This window comes from Coregonus clupeaformis, chromosome 7 (assembly GCF_020615455.1).
Source record: "Coregonus clupeaformis isolate EN_2021a chromosome 7, ASM2061545v1, whole genome shotgun sequence".
NCBI lineage: Eukaryota > Metazoa > Chordata > Actinopteri > Salmoniformes > Salmonidae > Coregonus > Coregonus clupeaformis.
Genome location: NC_059198.1, coordinates 52,624,926 through 52,641,422, shown reverse-complemented (window position 1 = coordinate 52,641,422; position 16,497 = coordinate 52,624,926). Strand labels below are relative to the sequence as shown.

Here is a 16,497-nt window from a genome sequence, read left to right as displayed (position 1 = left end):
TGAAGCGTGGATTCCAATTGGTCAGACCAGCGTTGAATAGTCCTTAGCACAGGTACTTCCTGTTTGAGTTTCTGCCTATAGGAAGGGAGGAGCAAAATGGAGTCGTGGTCAGATTTGCCGAAAGGAGGGCGGGGGAGGGCCTTATAACCATCCCGGAAGTTCGAATAGCAATGGTCGAGGATTTTAGCAGCGAGAGTACAACTCTTGGGCACAGGGACTATGGTGGTCTGCTTGAAACATGTTGGTATTACAGACTCAGAGTCCACGCAGACACTCTTGACACCTATTCCAAATGGGAACAGAAAGTTGCAATTTAACTACTTAAAAATCATATAATGTGATTTTCTGGATTTTTATTACAGACCTCTACATGCCTTGTAAGTAGGAAAACCTGCAAAATCGGCAGTGTATCAAATACTTGTTCTAACCCACTGTATGTGGTAGTGGAGTATGGGCCTGAGGGGGCACACTTAGTGTGTTGGGAAATCTGTTGTGAATGTATTGTAATGTTTTTAAAATGTATAACTGCCTTAATTTTGCTGGAAGAAGTTTGGAACCCCCAAGACTCTTCCTAGAGCTGGCTGCCCGGCCAACGGAGCAATCGGGGGAGAAGGGCCTTGGTCGGGGAAGTGACCAAGAACCCAACAGTCACTCTGACAGAGCTCCAGAGTTCCTCTGTGGAGATGGGAGAACCTTCCAGAAAGACAACAATCACTGCAGCACTCCAACAATCAGGCCTTTATGGTAGAGTGGCCATATGGAAGCCACTCCTCAGTAAAATGCACATGTCAGCCCACTTGGAGTTTGCCAAAAGGCACCTAAAGGACTCTCAAACCATGAGAAACAAGATTCTCTCTTTGGCCTGAATGCCAAGCATCACATCTGGAGGAAACCTGGCACCAACCCTACAGAGAAGCATGGTGGTGGCAGCCTCCATGTGGGGATGTTTTTCAGCGGCAGGGACTGGGAGACTAGTCAGATGAACGAAGCAAAGTACAGAGAGATCCTTGATGAAAACCTGCTCCAGAGCGGTCAGGACATCAGACTGGGGCGAAGGTTCACCTTCCAACAGGACAATGACCCTAAGCACACAGCCAAGACAACGCAGGTGTGGCTTCGGGACAAGTCTCTGAATGTCCTTGAGTGGCCCAGCCAGAGCCCGTACTCTAACACGATTGAACATCTCTGGAGAGACCTGAAAATAATCTGCAAAGAATGGAAGGAACTCCCCAAATACAGGTGTGCCAAGCTTGTAGCGTCATACCCAAGAAGACTCGAGGCTGTAATCGCTGCCAAAGGTCCTTCAACAAAGTACTGAGTAAAGGGTCTGAATACTTATGTACATTTAATATTTCATTTTTTTTTGTACTGAAATATTAAAAACTCTAAAAAATGGTTTTTGCTTCGTCATTATGGGGTATTGTGTTTAGATTGATGAGGGGGAAAAAAACAATTTAATCCATTTTTGAATAAGGCTGTAACGTAACAAAATGTGGAAAAAATCAAGGGGTCTGAATATTTTCTGAATGAACTTTATATGTGTATCAGCAACCACAGATAATGAAGTCACTGAAACCCTTAACAAGGAGTTGCAGTCAGTTTTGGAATGGAGACTAAATTACTTGGTGTTACATTGGACCGTAAACTGTCATGGTCAAAACATATAGATTCAATGGTTGTAAAGATGGGGGGGAGGTACACTACATGACCAAAAGTATGTGGACACCTGCTCGTCGAACATCTCATTCCAAAATCATGGGCATTAATATGGTGTTGGTCCCCCCTTTGCTGCTACAACAGCCTCCAGTCTTCTGGGAAGGCTTTCCACTAGATGTTGGAACATTGCTGCGGGGACTTGCTTTCATTCAGCCACAAGAGCATTAGTGAGGTCGGGCACTGATGTTGGGCGATTAGGCCTGGCTCGCAGTCGGCGTTCCAATTCATCCCAAATGTGTTCGATGGGGTTGAGGTCAGGGCTCTGTGCAGGCCAGTCAAGTTCTTTCACACCGATCTCGACAAACCATTTCTGTATGGACCTTGTTTTGTGCAAGGGGGCATTGTCATGCTGAAACAGGAAAGGGCGTACCCCAAACTGTTGCCACAAAGTTGGAAGCACAGAATCGTCTAGAATGTCATTGTATGCTGTAGCGTTAAGATTTCCCTTCACTGGAACTAAGGGGCCTAGCCTGAACCATGAAAACCAACCCCAGACCATTATTCCTCCTCCACCAAGCTTTACAGTTGGCACTATGCATTCGGGCAGGTAGCGTTCTCCTGGCACCGACAAACCCAGATTCATCTGTCGGACTGCCAGATGGTGAAGTGTGATTCATCATTCCAGATAACGCGTTTCCACTGCTCCAGAGTCCAATGGCGGCGAGTTTACACCACTCCAGCTGACGCTTGGCATTGCACATGGTGATCTTAGGCTTGTGTGCAGCTGCTCGGCCATGGAAACCCATTTCATGAAGCTCCCGACAAACATTTATTGTGCTGACGATGCTTCCAGAGGCAGTTTAGAACTTGGTAGTGAGTGTTGCAACTGAGGTCAAACTAGTTTTATGCGCTCCTATAGTTGACCGGGGCAGCTCTAGCAGGGCAGAAATATGACGAACTGTCTTGGAAAGGTGGCATCCTATGACGGTGCCACGTTGAAAGTCACTGAGCTCTTCAGTAAGGCCATTCTACTGCCAATGTTTGTCTATGGAGATTGCATGGCTGTGTGCTCAATTTTATACACCTGTCAGCAACGGGTGTGGCTGAAATAGCTGAATCCACCAATTTGAAGGGGTGTCCATATACTTTTGTATATATAGTGCATGTCCACAATAAAGAGATGCTCAAAAAAGCAAGTCCTGCAGGAGTAGTTAGTTAGTTTTGTCTTATCTTGATTATTTTCCAGTCATATGGTCAAGTGCTGCACAAAACGACCTAGTTAAGCTGCAGCTGGCCCAGAACAGAGCAGCACGTCTTGCTCTTCATTGTAATCAGAGGGCTGATATAAATACTATGCATGCCAGTCTCTCTTGGCTAAGAGTTGAGGAGAGACTGACTGCATCACTTCTTCTTTTTATAAGAAACATTCATGTGTTGAAAATTCCAAATTGTTTGCATAGTCAACTTACACACAGCTCTGACACACACACTTACCCCACCAGACATGCCACCAGGGGTCTTTTCACAGAACAAATTCAAGAAAGCTTAGTCTTATATAGAGCCATGATTGCATGAAACTCTTCCATCTCATATTGCTCAAGTGAACAGAAAACCTGGTTTCAAAAAACAGATAAAGCAACACCTCACGGCACAACACCTCTCCCCTATTTGACCTAGATAGTTTGTGTGTATGTATTGATATGTAGGCTTGGTGTCCCATTTCTTTTATTGATGTAGTTCTGTCCTTGAGCTGTTCTTGTCTATTAATGTTCTGTATTATGTCATGTTTCATGTTTTGTGTTCTGGACCCCAGGAAGAGTAGCTGATGCTTTCACAACAGCTAATGGGGATCCTAATAAAATACCCAAATACCTACGTATGGGGTCCACTCTCTAATAATGAATTTACCAAATGGGACAAACATCCAATCAAAATACTGCATGCAGAGTTGGCCCAATATAGAGCAGAATTGGGCCAATACCCCCTACTTATTCATTTTTTTTTTTTTGTTAACAAGCGACCCCCAACCATTTCATCCAAAGAGAAGAGTCCCTTCAGCCAACTCGTTCTGAGGCTCAGTTCACTAACCCAAACCAACCCCTCAGGACAGTGTACCCCAACCTGGGCTTGAACCAGGGACCCTCTGAACACATCGACAACAGTCACCCTCGAAGCATCGTTACCTATGGCACCACAACAGCCGCGGGCCTGGCAAAGCCCAAGGGAAACAACTACTTTAAGGTCTGAGTGAGTGACGTTACCGATTGAAACGCTACACACCGCTGCAAAAGCGCCCACCGCTAACTAGCTAGCCATTTGACACAGTACTCAGAAAGTACTCAGAAATTCTGGGCCAACCAAATTATCACAAAGCAACAATACAAATATATCAGCTATTGGAAAGACACCACAAAAAAAATCTAAGTAAACTTTAATGCTATTTGTCTCTAAACAGACAGTACATGGTGGCAGACTATCTGACCACTATGACTGATAGAAAACTGAGGAAAACACTTACTAGGTACAGACTCAGTGAGCACAGTCTGGCTATAGAGACCGGTCGTCACAGGCAAACCTGGCTGCCCAGAGAGGACAGGCTGTGCTCACTCTGCCCCTGGGGAGAGAGGTAGAGACAGAGCTGCATTTCCTATTACACTGTGACAAATACTCAGACCTAAGAGAATCTTTCTTTCCAAAATTAGGCTTCATTACCAGGGCCTGGTAGACTGGACATCTCTCTCTAGAACTGTTGACGTGTGTCTGTAACACCAGCTGAATGTCAGGGCAAGAGTTTTCCCCTCTTCTTTCACAGCGGTTTGTTTGCCATGTTTCTCTACTTTCCCCTTGACATGTGACCCCAGTCATGGTATAACATGACTGGGGTCACCCCGCCCCCTCCCCTGGAAAGAGGACTAGAAAAACAAGAGATGCTCCAACTCACCGTTTCTCTCTCTCATGCACCAGCTTGACTCTTAAATCCTGTGGAAAGGAAAACGCCAACAGACAGGATTATAAGGTTGGAAAGTTCAAGTGAAAGAAATCTGACGGTATCTGGGTTGTTCATCCCTGGACAGAGACATAAAGTGGGAGAAATACAATACTATACTCTCTTTATTTGTCCATTTGCACGGATATTCTTTATTTTTTTTCTGTCACAATACCCAACCTGACACACAACACACCCATCAGGCTGGGAGCAGCACAGAAGTGCCTTGCTCAAGGGCACAACGAGATGAGATCTGAAACATATGGATCTTATTCACTATGATATTATTATTGACCTTCTGTTGTTCACAGTTGATTATTACATTATACTGTGTAAAGAAACAATCATGAGAAAGCCAATTAACCCATAACAGTCTAAGCCCTGTCTAACCCAGGGGAAGGGGGTTCTACTAAATTATATGGAATTGTTTTAAGAAGGTCATACCAAGGATCATTTTGCTATTTGATCTTGAATTTTAAGACCCTTTAAAGGAAGTTTGTACTGAAGTGTTTGTCCGAGTCTGAGAGATAAGAAAGATCAGGAAACTTTTCTTATTTCTATCTGACATGTATTTAAGCTCTTATTTTTGGCACTAAACAGTCTCCATATACTGTATACTTCCAATAATTTTTTCAACTGCTAACGGGGTATCTTCAGGCGAGTCAACCTACATGTACGTGTTCGTGAGAGGCTTACCTTTGCACAGAGGGGTCATACTAGGGTGTAGCCGAAACTGTTCGGATGCTACAGACAATTTTGTGAAAAGACCGACTTTAGGGAGCGGCTCTAGCTCTGTCCCCTTTCACTGCAGATGCAGAATTGCGACATCAGCGGATACGGTGGATTGCGACGCGTCCAGTGTAAAAAAAAACAGATATCTCTAGCTTAAACTGACAGATTTGTATGGGGATTGTTTTATTCTGCTAATTAGATTTTCGCGAGGGAAGGAACTCGACTATAGTTAAAGCAGATCAACATTATTGGAGACTGACAACAGGCTGTATTCATAAACTGAGACTGACAACAGGCTGTATTCATAAAGCTGAGACTGACAACAGGCTGTATTCATGAAGCTGAGACTGACAACAGGCTGTATTCATGAAGCTGAGACTGACAACAGGCTGTATTCATGAAGCTGAGACTGACAACAGGCTGTATTCATGAAGCTGAGACTGACAACAGGCTGTATTCATAAAGCTGAGACTGACAACAGGCTGTATTCATAAAGCTGAGACTGACAACAGGCTGTATTCATGAAGCTGAGACTGACAACAGGCTGTATTCATAAAGCTGAGACTGACAACAGGCTGTATTCATAAAGCTGAGACTGACAACAGGCTGTATTCATAAAGCTGAGACTGACAACAGGCTGTATTCATAAAGCTGAGACTGACAACAGGCTGTATTCATGAAGCTGAGACTGACAACAGGCTCTATTCATGAAGCTGAGACTGACAACAGGCTGTATTCATGAAGCTGAGACTGACAACAGGCTGTATTCATGAAGCTGAGACTGACAACAGGCTGTATTCATGAAGCTGAGACTGACAACAGGCTGTATTCATAAAGCTGAGACTGACAACAGGCTGTATTCATGAAGCTGAGACTGACAACAGGCTGTATTCATAAACTGAGACTGACAACAGGCTGTATTCATAAACTGAGACTGACAACAGGCTGTATTCATAAAGCTGAGACTGACAACAGGCTGTATTCATGAAGCTGAGACTGACAACAGGCTGTATTCATAAACTGAGACTGACAACAGGCTGTATTCATAAACTGAGACTGACAACAGGCTGTATTCATAAACTGAGACTGACAACAGGCTGTATTCATAAAGCTGAGACTGACAACAGGCTGTATTCATAAAGCTGAGACTGACAACAGGCTGTATTCATGAAGCTGAGACTGACAACAGGCTGTATTCATGAAGCTGAGACTGACAACAGGCTGTATTCATGAAGCTGAGACTGACAACAGGCTGTATTCATGAAGCTGAGACTGACAACAGGCTGTATTCATAAAGCTGAGACTGACAACAGGCTGTATTCATAAAGCTGAGACTGACAACAGGCTGTATTCATAAAGCTGAGACTGACAACAGCAGGGACTGTATTCATAAACTGAGACTGACAACAGGCTGTATTCATAAACTGAGACTGACAACAGGCTGTATTCATGAAGCTGAGACTGACAACAGGCTGTATTCATAAACTGAGATTGACAACAGGCTGTATTCATGAAGCTGAGACTGACAACAGGCTGTATTCATGAAGCTGAGACTGACAACAGGCTGTATTCATGAAGCTGAGACTGACAACAGGCTGTATTCATAAAGCTGAGACTGACAACAGGCTGTATTCATAAAGCTGAGACTGACAACAGGCTGTATTCATAAACTGAGACTGACAACAGGCTGTATTCATAAACTGAGACTGACAACAGGCTGTATTCATGAAGCTGAGACTGACAACAGGCTGTATTCATGAAGCTGAGACTGACAACAGGCTGTATTCATGAAGCTGAGACTGACAACAGGCTGTATTCATAAAGCTGAGACTGACAACAGGCTGTATTCATAAAGCTGAGACTGACAACAGGCTGTATTCATAAAGCTGAGACTGACAACAGGCTGTATTCATAAAGCTGAGACTGACAACAGCAGGGACTGTATTCATAAACTGAGACTGACAACAGGCTGTATTCATAAACTGAGACTGACAACAGGCTGTATTCATGAAGCTGAGACTGACAACAGGCTGTATTCATAAACTGAGACTGACAACAGGCTGTATTCATAAAGCTGAGACTGACAACAGCAGGGACTGTATTCATAAACTGAGACTGACAACAGGCTGTATTCATAAACTGAGACTGACAACAGGCTGTATTCATAAAGCTGAGACTGACAACAGGCTGTATTCATGAAGCTGAGACTGACAACAGGCTATATTCATAAAGCTGAGACTGACAACAGGCTGTATTCATGAAGCTGAGACTGACAACAGGCTGTATTCATGAAGCTGAGACTGACAACAGGCTGTATTCATAAAGCTGAGACTGACAACAGGCTGTATTCATAAAGCTGAGACTGACAACAGGCTTTATTCATAAAGCTGAGACTGACAACAGGCTGTATTCATAAAGCTGAGACTGACAACAGGCTGTATTCATGAAGCTGAGACTGACAACAGGCTGTATTCATAAAGCTGAGACTGACAACAGGCTGTATTCATAAAGCTGAGACTGACAACAGGCTGTATTCATAAAGCTGAGACTGACAACAGGCTGTATTCATAAAGCTGAGACTGACAACAGGCTGTATTCATAAAGCTGAGACTGACAACAGGCTGTATTCATGAAGCTGAGACTGACAACAGGCTGTATTCATGAAGCTGAGACTGACAACAGGCTGTATTCATGAAGCTGAGACTGACAACAGGCTGTATTCATGAAGCTGAGACTGACAACAGGCTGTATTCATGAAGCTGAGACTGACAACAGGCTGTATTCATAAAGCTGAGACTGACAACAGGCTGTATTCATGAAGCTGAGACTGACAACAGGCTATATTCATGAAGCTAAGACTGACAACAGGCTGTATTCATAAACTGAGACTGACAACAGGCTGTATTCATAAACTGAGACTGACAACAGGCTGTATTCATGAAGCTGAGACTGACAACAGGCTGTATTCATGAAGCTGAGACTGACAACAGGCTGTATTCATAAAGCTGAGACTGACAACAGGCTGTATTCATAAAGCTGAGACTGACAACAGGCTGTATTCATGAAGCTGAGACTGACAACAGGCTGTATTCATAAAGCTGAGATTGACAACAGGCTGTATTCATAAAGCTGAGATTGACAACAGGCTGTATTCATAAAGCTGAGACTGACAACAGGCTGTATTCATGAAGCTGAGACTGACAACAGGCTGTATTCATAAAGCTGAGACTGACAACAGGCTGTATTCATAAAGCTGAGACTGACAACAGGCTGTATTCATAAAGCTGAGACTGACAACAGGCTGTATTCATAAAGCTGAGACTGACAACAGGCTGTATTCATGAAGCTGAGACTGACAACAGGCTGTATTCATAAAGCTGAGACTGACAACAGGCTGTATTCATAAACTGAGACTGACAACAGGCTGTATTCATAAAGCTGAGACTGACAACAGGCTGTATTCATAAAGCTGAGACTGACAACAGGCTGTATTCATAAAGCTGAGACTGACAACAGGCTGTATTCATAAAGCTGAGACTGACAACAGGCTGTATTCATGAAGCTGAGACTGACAACAGGCTGTATTCATAAAGCTGAGACTGACAACAGGCTGTATTCATAAACTGAGACTGACAACAGGCTGTATTCATAAAGCTGAGACTGACAACAGGCTGTATTCATAAAGCTGAGACTGACAACAGGCTGTATTCATAAAGCTGAGTGAAAAAGTTACAGCCGCACTAATATCATACCCCAGAGACATGCTAACCTCTCACCATTATAATAACAGGGGAGGTTGGCAATTTCAGGGGGGTAATAAAAAATAAAAACGTTGGATATTCCCACCTGTAATATCTCTACTACTACCATTACCACTAGTAGCATTTCTACCTGTAATATCTCTACTACTACCATTACCACTAGTAGCATTTCTACCTGTAATATCTCTACTGCTACCATTACCACTAGTAGCATTTCTACCTGTAATATCTCTACTACTACCATTACCACTAGTAGCATTTCTACCTGTAATATCTCTACTGCTACCATTACCACTAGTAGCATTTCTACCTGTAATATCTCTACTACTACCATTACCACTAGTAGCATTTCTACCTGTAATATCTCTACTGCTACCATTACCACTAGTAGCATTTCTACCTCTAATATCTCTACTGCTACCATTACCACTAGTAGCATTTCTACCTCTAATATCTCTACTACCACCATTACCACTAGTAGCATTTCTACCTGTAATATCTCTACTGCTACCATTACCACTAGTAGCATTTCTACCTGTAATATCTCTACTGCTACCATTACCACTAGTAGCATTTCTACCTGTAATATCTCTACTGCTACCATTACCACTAGTAGCATTTCTACCTGTAATATCTCTACTACTACCATTACCACTAGTAGCATTTCTACCTCTAATATCTCAACTACTACCATTACCACTAGTAGCATTTCTACCTGTAATATCTCTACTGCTACCATTACCACTAGTAGCATTTCTACCTGTAATATCTCTACTAGTACCATTACCACTAGTAGCATTTCTACCTCTAATATCTCAACTACTACCATTACCACTAGTAGCATTTCTACCTGTAATATCTCTACTACTACCATTACCACTAGTAGCATTTCTACCTGTAATATCTCTACTACTACCATGACCACTAGTAGCATTTCTACCTCTAATATCTCTACTACTACCATTACCACTAGTAGCATTTCTACCTGTAATATCTCTACTACTACCATTACCACTAGTAGCATTTCTACCTGTAATATCTCTACTACTACCATTACCACTAGTAGCATTTCTACCTCTAATATCTCTACTACTACCATTACCACTAGTAGCATTTCTACCTCTAATATCTCTACTACTACCATTACCACTAGTAGCATTTCTACCTGTAATATCTCTACTACTACCATTACCACTAGTAGCATTTCTACCTCTAATATCATTACTACTACCATTACCACTAGTAGCATTTCTACCTGTAATATCTCTACTACTACCATTACCACTAGTAGCATTTCTACCTCTAATATCTCTACTACTACCATTACCACTAGTAGCATTTCTACCTGTAATATCTCTACTACTACCATTACCACTAGTAGCATTTCTACCTCTAATATCTCTACTACTACCATTACCACTAGTAGCATTTCTACCTGTAATATCTCTACTACTACCATGACCACTAGTAGCATTTCTACCTCTAATATCTCTACTAGTACCATTACCACTAGTAGCATTTCTACCTCTAATATCTCTACTACTACCATTACCACTAGTAGCATTTCTACCTCTAATATCTCTACTACTACCATTACCACTAGTAGCATTTCTACCTCTAATATCTCTACTACTACCATTACCACTAGTAGCATTTCTACCTGTAATATCTCTACTACTACCATTACCACTAGTAGCATTTCTACCTGTAATATCTCTACTGCTACCATTACCACTAGTAGCATTTCTACCTGTAATATCTCTACTGCTACCATTACCACTAGTAGCATTTCTACCTGTAATATCTCTACTGCTACCATTACCACTAGTAGCATTTCTACCTGTAATATCTCTACTACTACCATTACCACTAGTAGCATTTCTACCTCTAATATCTCAACTACTACCATTACCACTAGTAGCATTTCTACCTGTAATATCTCTACTACTACCATTACCACTAGTAGCATTTCTACCTGTAATATCTCTACTACTACCATGACCACTAGTAGCATTTCTACCTCTAATATCTCTACTACTACCATTACCACTAGTAGCATTTCTACCTGTAATATCTCTACTACTACCATTACCACTAGTAGCATTTCTACCTGTAATATCTCTACTACTACCATTACCACTAGTAGCATTTCTACCTCTAATATCTCTACTACTACCATTACCACTAGTAGCATTTCTACCTCTAATATCTCTACTACTACCATTACCACTAGTAGCATTTCTACCTGTAATATCTCTACTACTACCATTACCACTAGTAGCATTTCTACCTCTAATATCATTACTACTACCATTACCACTAGTAGCATTTCTACCTGTAATATCTCTACTACTACCATTACCACTAGTAGCATTTCTACCTCTAATATCTCTACTACTACCATTACCACTAGTAGCATTTCTACCTGTAATATCTCTACTACTACCATTACCACTAGTAGCATTTCTACCTCTAATATCTCTACTACTACCATTACCACTAGTAGCATTTCTACCTGTAATATCTCTACTACTACCATGACCACTAGTAGCATTTCTACCTCTAATATCTCTACTAGTACCATTACCACTAGTAGCATTTCTACCTCTAATATCTCTACTACTACCATTACCACTAGTAGCATTTCTACCTCTAATATCTCTACTACTACCATTACCACTAGTAACATTTCTACCTCTAATATCTCTACCTACTACCATTACCACTAGTAGCATTTCTACCTCTAATATCTCTACTACTACCATTACCACTAGTAGCATTTCTACCTGTAATATCTCTACTACTACCATGACCACTAGTAGCATTTCTACCTCTAATATCTCTACTACTACCATTACCACTAGTAGCATTTCTACCTCTAATATCTCTACTACTACCATTACCACTAGTAGCATTTCTACCTCTAATATCTCTACTACTACCATTACCACTAGTAACATTTCTACCTCTAATATCTCTACCTACTATAACTAACAGTCATCCTCACCATTACGTCAGTACTAAAACTACCATCATCATTACTACTACCACCACCATCATTAAACTGCTATCATTACCATCACCCCTACTACCATCATCATTACTACTACCACCACCATCATTAAACTGATATCATTACCTCACCCCTACTACCATCATCATTACTACTACTACCACCACCACCACCATCACTAAACTGCTATCATTACCATCACCCCTACTACCATCATCATTACTACTACTACTACTACCACCACCATTAAACTGCTATCATTACCATCACCCCTACTACATCATCATTACTACTACTACTACCACCACCATCATTAAACTGATATCAATACCATCACCCCTACTATCCGTACCACTACTATTTGGAATAATAATAACAGTAATACTAATAATAAGTAAGTTACTATTTACTATGCAGATGTTATTCTTCAGTGTCCCTCAGGCTATGGCAGGCTACTACATATTTGGCTGCAAGAGGAGCCATTGCTCCTTCGCCCATTGAGTATTTTTAGTTTTTCCTCTGGGTTTAATAAGTTAACATTTTGAATAAATGTAGTAATTTCTGTGAATAATGAATCTCTTTGTGAGGAATATTGATCACAGTAAAGGAGAAAGTGCATCTCTGTTTCTACCTCCCCTGTCGTGCAGTGACCACATACACGCTCCTCTTTGGGTAGCCATGTCTTTTAATGTCATTTAGCATGTACAGACAATAAAATCAAATCAAATTGTATTTGTCACATGCTTAGTAAACAACAGGTGTAGACTAACAGTGAAATGCTTATTTACAGTCCCGAGTGGATGTGCAGAGGTACGAAGTAAGTCAGGTAGATATGTACATATAGGTAGGGGTAAAGTAACTAGGCAACAGGATAGATTATAAAACAGTAACAGCAGTGTATGTGATGAGTCAAAATAGTGAATGTAAAAAGGGGTCAACGCACATAGTCCAGGTAGCTATTTGGTTAACATAGCTTGGGAGTAGAAGCTGTTCAGGGTCCTGTTGATTCCAGACGTGGGGCGTCTGTACCGCTTGCCGTGCGGTAGCAGAGAAAACAGACTTGGGTGGCTGGATGCATGAACTCCTTCCCGTTTTGGTTGATTGTCCAGGGGAGCCATACTACTAGTTTCACTGCTCCTGTCTCGTTCTCTCAGTGTAACATGGTAAACAGAGATGCTTCAGGAACAGAATTGGCCATTTATCATTCCACAGACGTGAAGGAGTGAACGAGAGGAAGAGACTAGAGGGGAGGAGACGGTGACAGACCCATGTCTACCGTCCGTACCCGAGTCCTTCAAAAAGGCTAGCGGCAGTTTGAAATGTAATCCGTAGTTACAGACAGAAAACAACTTAATGAGTCTACTGGTGTATTTAAAATGGTTGTACAGTACAGTATATTGTTGAGGCCAGGCCACAACACAGAGTTGTTGCCATGTATTAGATCTGGGATTGTGACAGTAACAGTTCATTAAACACCCCCATGTAGTGCTTAGTGACGAACACACGACCTTCCCTCAGATGGATGGTGGTAAAACTTCTCAGGTTCACCAAGGTAAAGGAGCATATAGCAGAGTCCTTCTCAGGTTCACCAAGGTAAAGGAGCATATAGCAGAGTCCTTCTCAGGTTCACCAAGGTAAAGGAGCATATAGCAGAGTCCTTAAGGCTTGAGCTTGTGACTGTTGTTCTCTTCACCCCACGGCGAAATGGGTAGAATTGCAGGAATTGTGGTGGAGGGTCTGTTGTAAGACTACAGGGTCTTAGGGTAGGGCAGTAAGATATGTACCTGTTTGTATAGCAGGGTCTTAGGGTAGGGCAGTAAGATATGTACCTGTTTGTATAGCAGGGTCTTAGGGTAGGGCAGTAAGATATGTACCTGTTTGTATAGCAGGGTCCTGGGCTTATGGCTGTTGTAAGACTACAGGGTCTTAGGGTAGGGCAGTAAGATATGTACCTGTTTGTATAGCAGGGTCTTAGGGTAGGGCAGTAAGATATGTACCTGTTTGTATAGCAGGGTCCTGGGCTTATGGTTGTTGTAAGACTACAGGGTCTTAGGGTAGGGCAGTAAGATATGTACCTGTTTGTATAGCAGGGTCCTGGGGTAGGGCAGTAAGATATGTACCTGTTTGTATAGCAGGGTCTTAGGGTAGGGCAGTAAGATATGTACCTGTTTGTATAGCAGGGTCCTGGGCTTGGGTTTGTGGCTGCTGCTGTCGTGCTGCTGGGCGTAGCAGCGACCCAGAGCCGCCAGGTCCTTCATGATAGAGTTCAGAGCCTCCTCGTCATCTAGAGGAACACAGAGAGACATCACAACATCAGAGCAGGGAACACTGTACTGGGTCAGCCCTACTACAGAGGAACATACATTTACATTTACATTTTAGTCATTTAGCAGACGCTCTTATCCAGAGCGACTTACAGTTAGTGAGTGCATACATTTTTCATACTGGTCCCCCGTGGGAAACGAACCCACAACCCTGGCGTTGCAAGCGCCATGCTCTACCAACTGAGCTACAGGGGACATCAATGACAGAGATCTTATAGAGATGAGAGATGTTATAACTCTACGGACAAAGCTGTTACAGTAATACACCATAGAGTCACAGAGAGAGAGAGAGAGAGAGAGGTTATACTGATGTTATACTACACACAGTGCATTCGGAAAGTATTCAGACCCTTTGCTATGAGACTTCAAATTGAGGTCAGGTCCATCCTGTTTCCATTGATCATCCTTGAAATGTTTCTACAACTTGATTGGAAAGGCACACTCCTGTCTATATAAGGTCCCACAGTTGACAGTGCATGTCAGAGCACAAACCAAGTCATGAGGTCGAAGGAATTGTCTGTAGAGCTCCGAGACAGGATTGTGTCAAGGCACAGATCTGGGGAAGGGTACCAAAAAATGTCTGCAACATTGAAGGTCCCCAAGAATCAATCAATCAATTTTATTTTATATAGCCCTTCGTACATCAGCTAATATCTCGAAGTGCTGTACAGAAACCCAGCCTAAAACCCCAAACAGCTAGTAATGCAGGTGTAGAAGCACGGTGGCTAGGAAAAACTCCCTAGAAAGGCGAAAACCTAGGAAGAAACCTAGAGAGGAACCAGGCTATGAGGGGTGGCCAGTCCTCTTCTGGCTGTGCCGGGTGAAGATTATAACAGAACCATGCCAAGATGTTCAAAAATGTTCATAAGTGACAAGCATGGTCAAATAATAATCAGGAATAAATCTCAGTTGGCTTTTCATAGCCGATCATTAAGAGTTGAAAACAGCAGGTCTGGGACAGGTAGGGGTTCCATAACCGCAGGCAGAACAGTTGAAACTGGAATAGCAGCAAGGCCAGGCGGACTGGGGACAGCAAGGAGTCACCACGGCCGGTAGTCCCGACGTATGGTCCTAGGGCTCAGGTCTCTCAGTTGGCTTTTCATAGCCGATCATTAAGAGTTGAAAACAGCAGGTCTGGGACAGGTAGGGGTTTCGTAGCCGCAGGCAGAACAGTTGAAACTGGAATAGCAGCAAGGCCAGGCGGACTGGGGACAGCAAGGTGTCATCATGCCCGGTAGTCCTGACGTATGGTCCTAGGGCTCAGGTTCTCAGAGAGAAAGAGAGAACGAGAGAATTAGAGAGAGCATACTTAAATTCACACAGGACACTAGATAAGACAGGAGAAGTACTCCAGGTATAACCAACTAACCCCAGCCCCCCGACACATAAACTACTGCAGCATAAATACTGGAGGCTGAGACAGGAGCGGTCCGGAGACACTGTGGCCCCATCCGAAGACACTGTGGCCCCCATGGCCTCCATCATTCTTAAATGGAAGAAGTTTGGAACCACCAAGACTCTTCCTAGAGCTGGCCGCCAGGCCAAACTGAGCAATCAGGAGAGAAGGACCTTGGTCAGGGAGGTGACCAAGAACCCGATGGTCACTCTGACAGAGCTCCAGAGTTCCTCTGTGGATATTGGAGAACCTTCCAGAAGGACAACCATCTCTGCAGCCCTTCACCAATCAGGCCTTTATGGTAGAGTGGCCAGACTAAAGCCACTCCTCAGTAAAAGACCCATGACAGCCCGCTTGGAGTTTGCCAAAAGGCACCTAAAGGACTCTCAGACCATGAGAAACAAAATTCTCTAGTCTGATGAAACCTGGCCTGAATGCCAAGCGTCACATCTGGAGGAACTTGGCACCACCCCTACGGTGAAGCATGGTGGTGGCAGCATCACGCTGTGAGGATGTTTTCAGCGGTAGGGACTGGGAGACTAGTCAGGATCGAGGGAAAGATGAACAGAGCAAAGTACAGAGAGATCCTTGATGAAAGCCTGCTCCAGAGCGCTCAGGACCTCAGACTG

The 16,497-nt window shown here is 42.9% G+C and overlaps 1 protein-coding gene across 1 annotated transcript in view; it reads right to left on the bottom strand.

Annotated features, from left to right (window-relative positions):
* Positions 1 to 16,497, bottom strand: part of LOC121556447 (mitogen-activated protein kinase kinase kinase 3-like) — a 184,291-nt gene that overhangs the window by 113,997 nt on the left and 53,797 nt on the right. Inside the window, exons 3-4 of the mRNA XM_045221430.1 lie at positions 14,314 to 14,432; positions 4,598 to 4,635 (exon numbers count right to left, since the gene is read on the bottom strand). Of these exons, the coding sequence (XP_045077365.1) occupies positions 4,598 to 4,635; positions 14,314 to 14,432 (157 nt within the window). The remainder of the gene's footprint in view (positions 1 to 4,597; positions 4,636 to 14,313; positions 14,433 to 16,497) is intronic.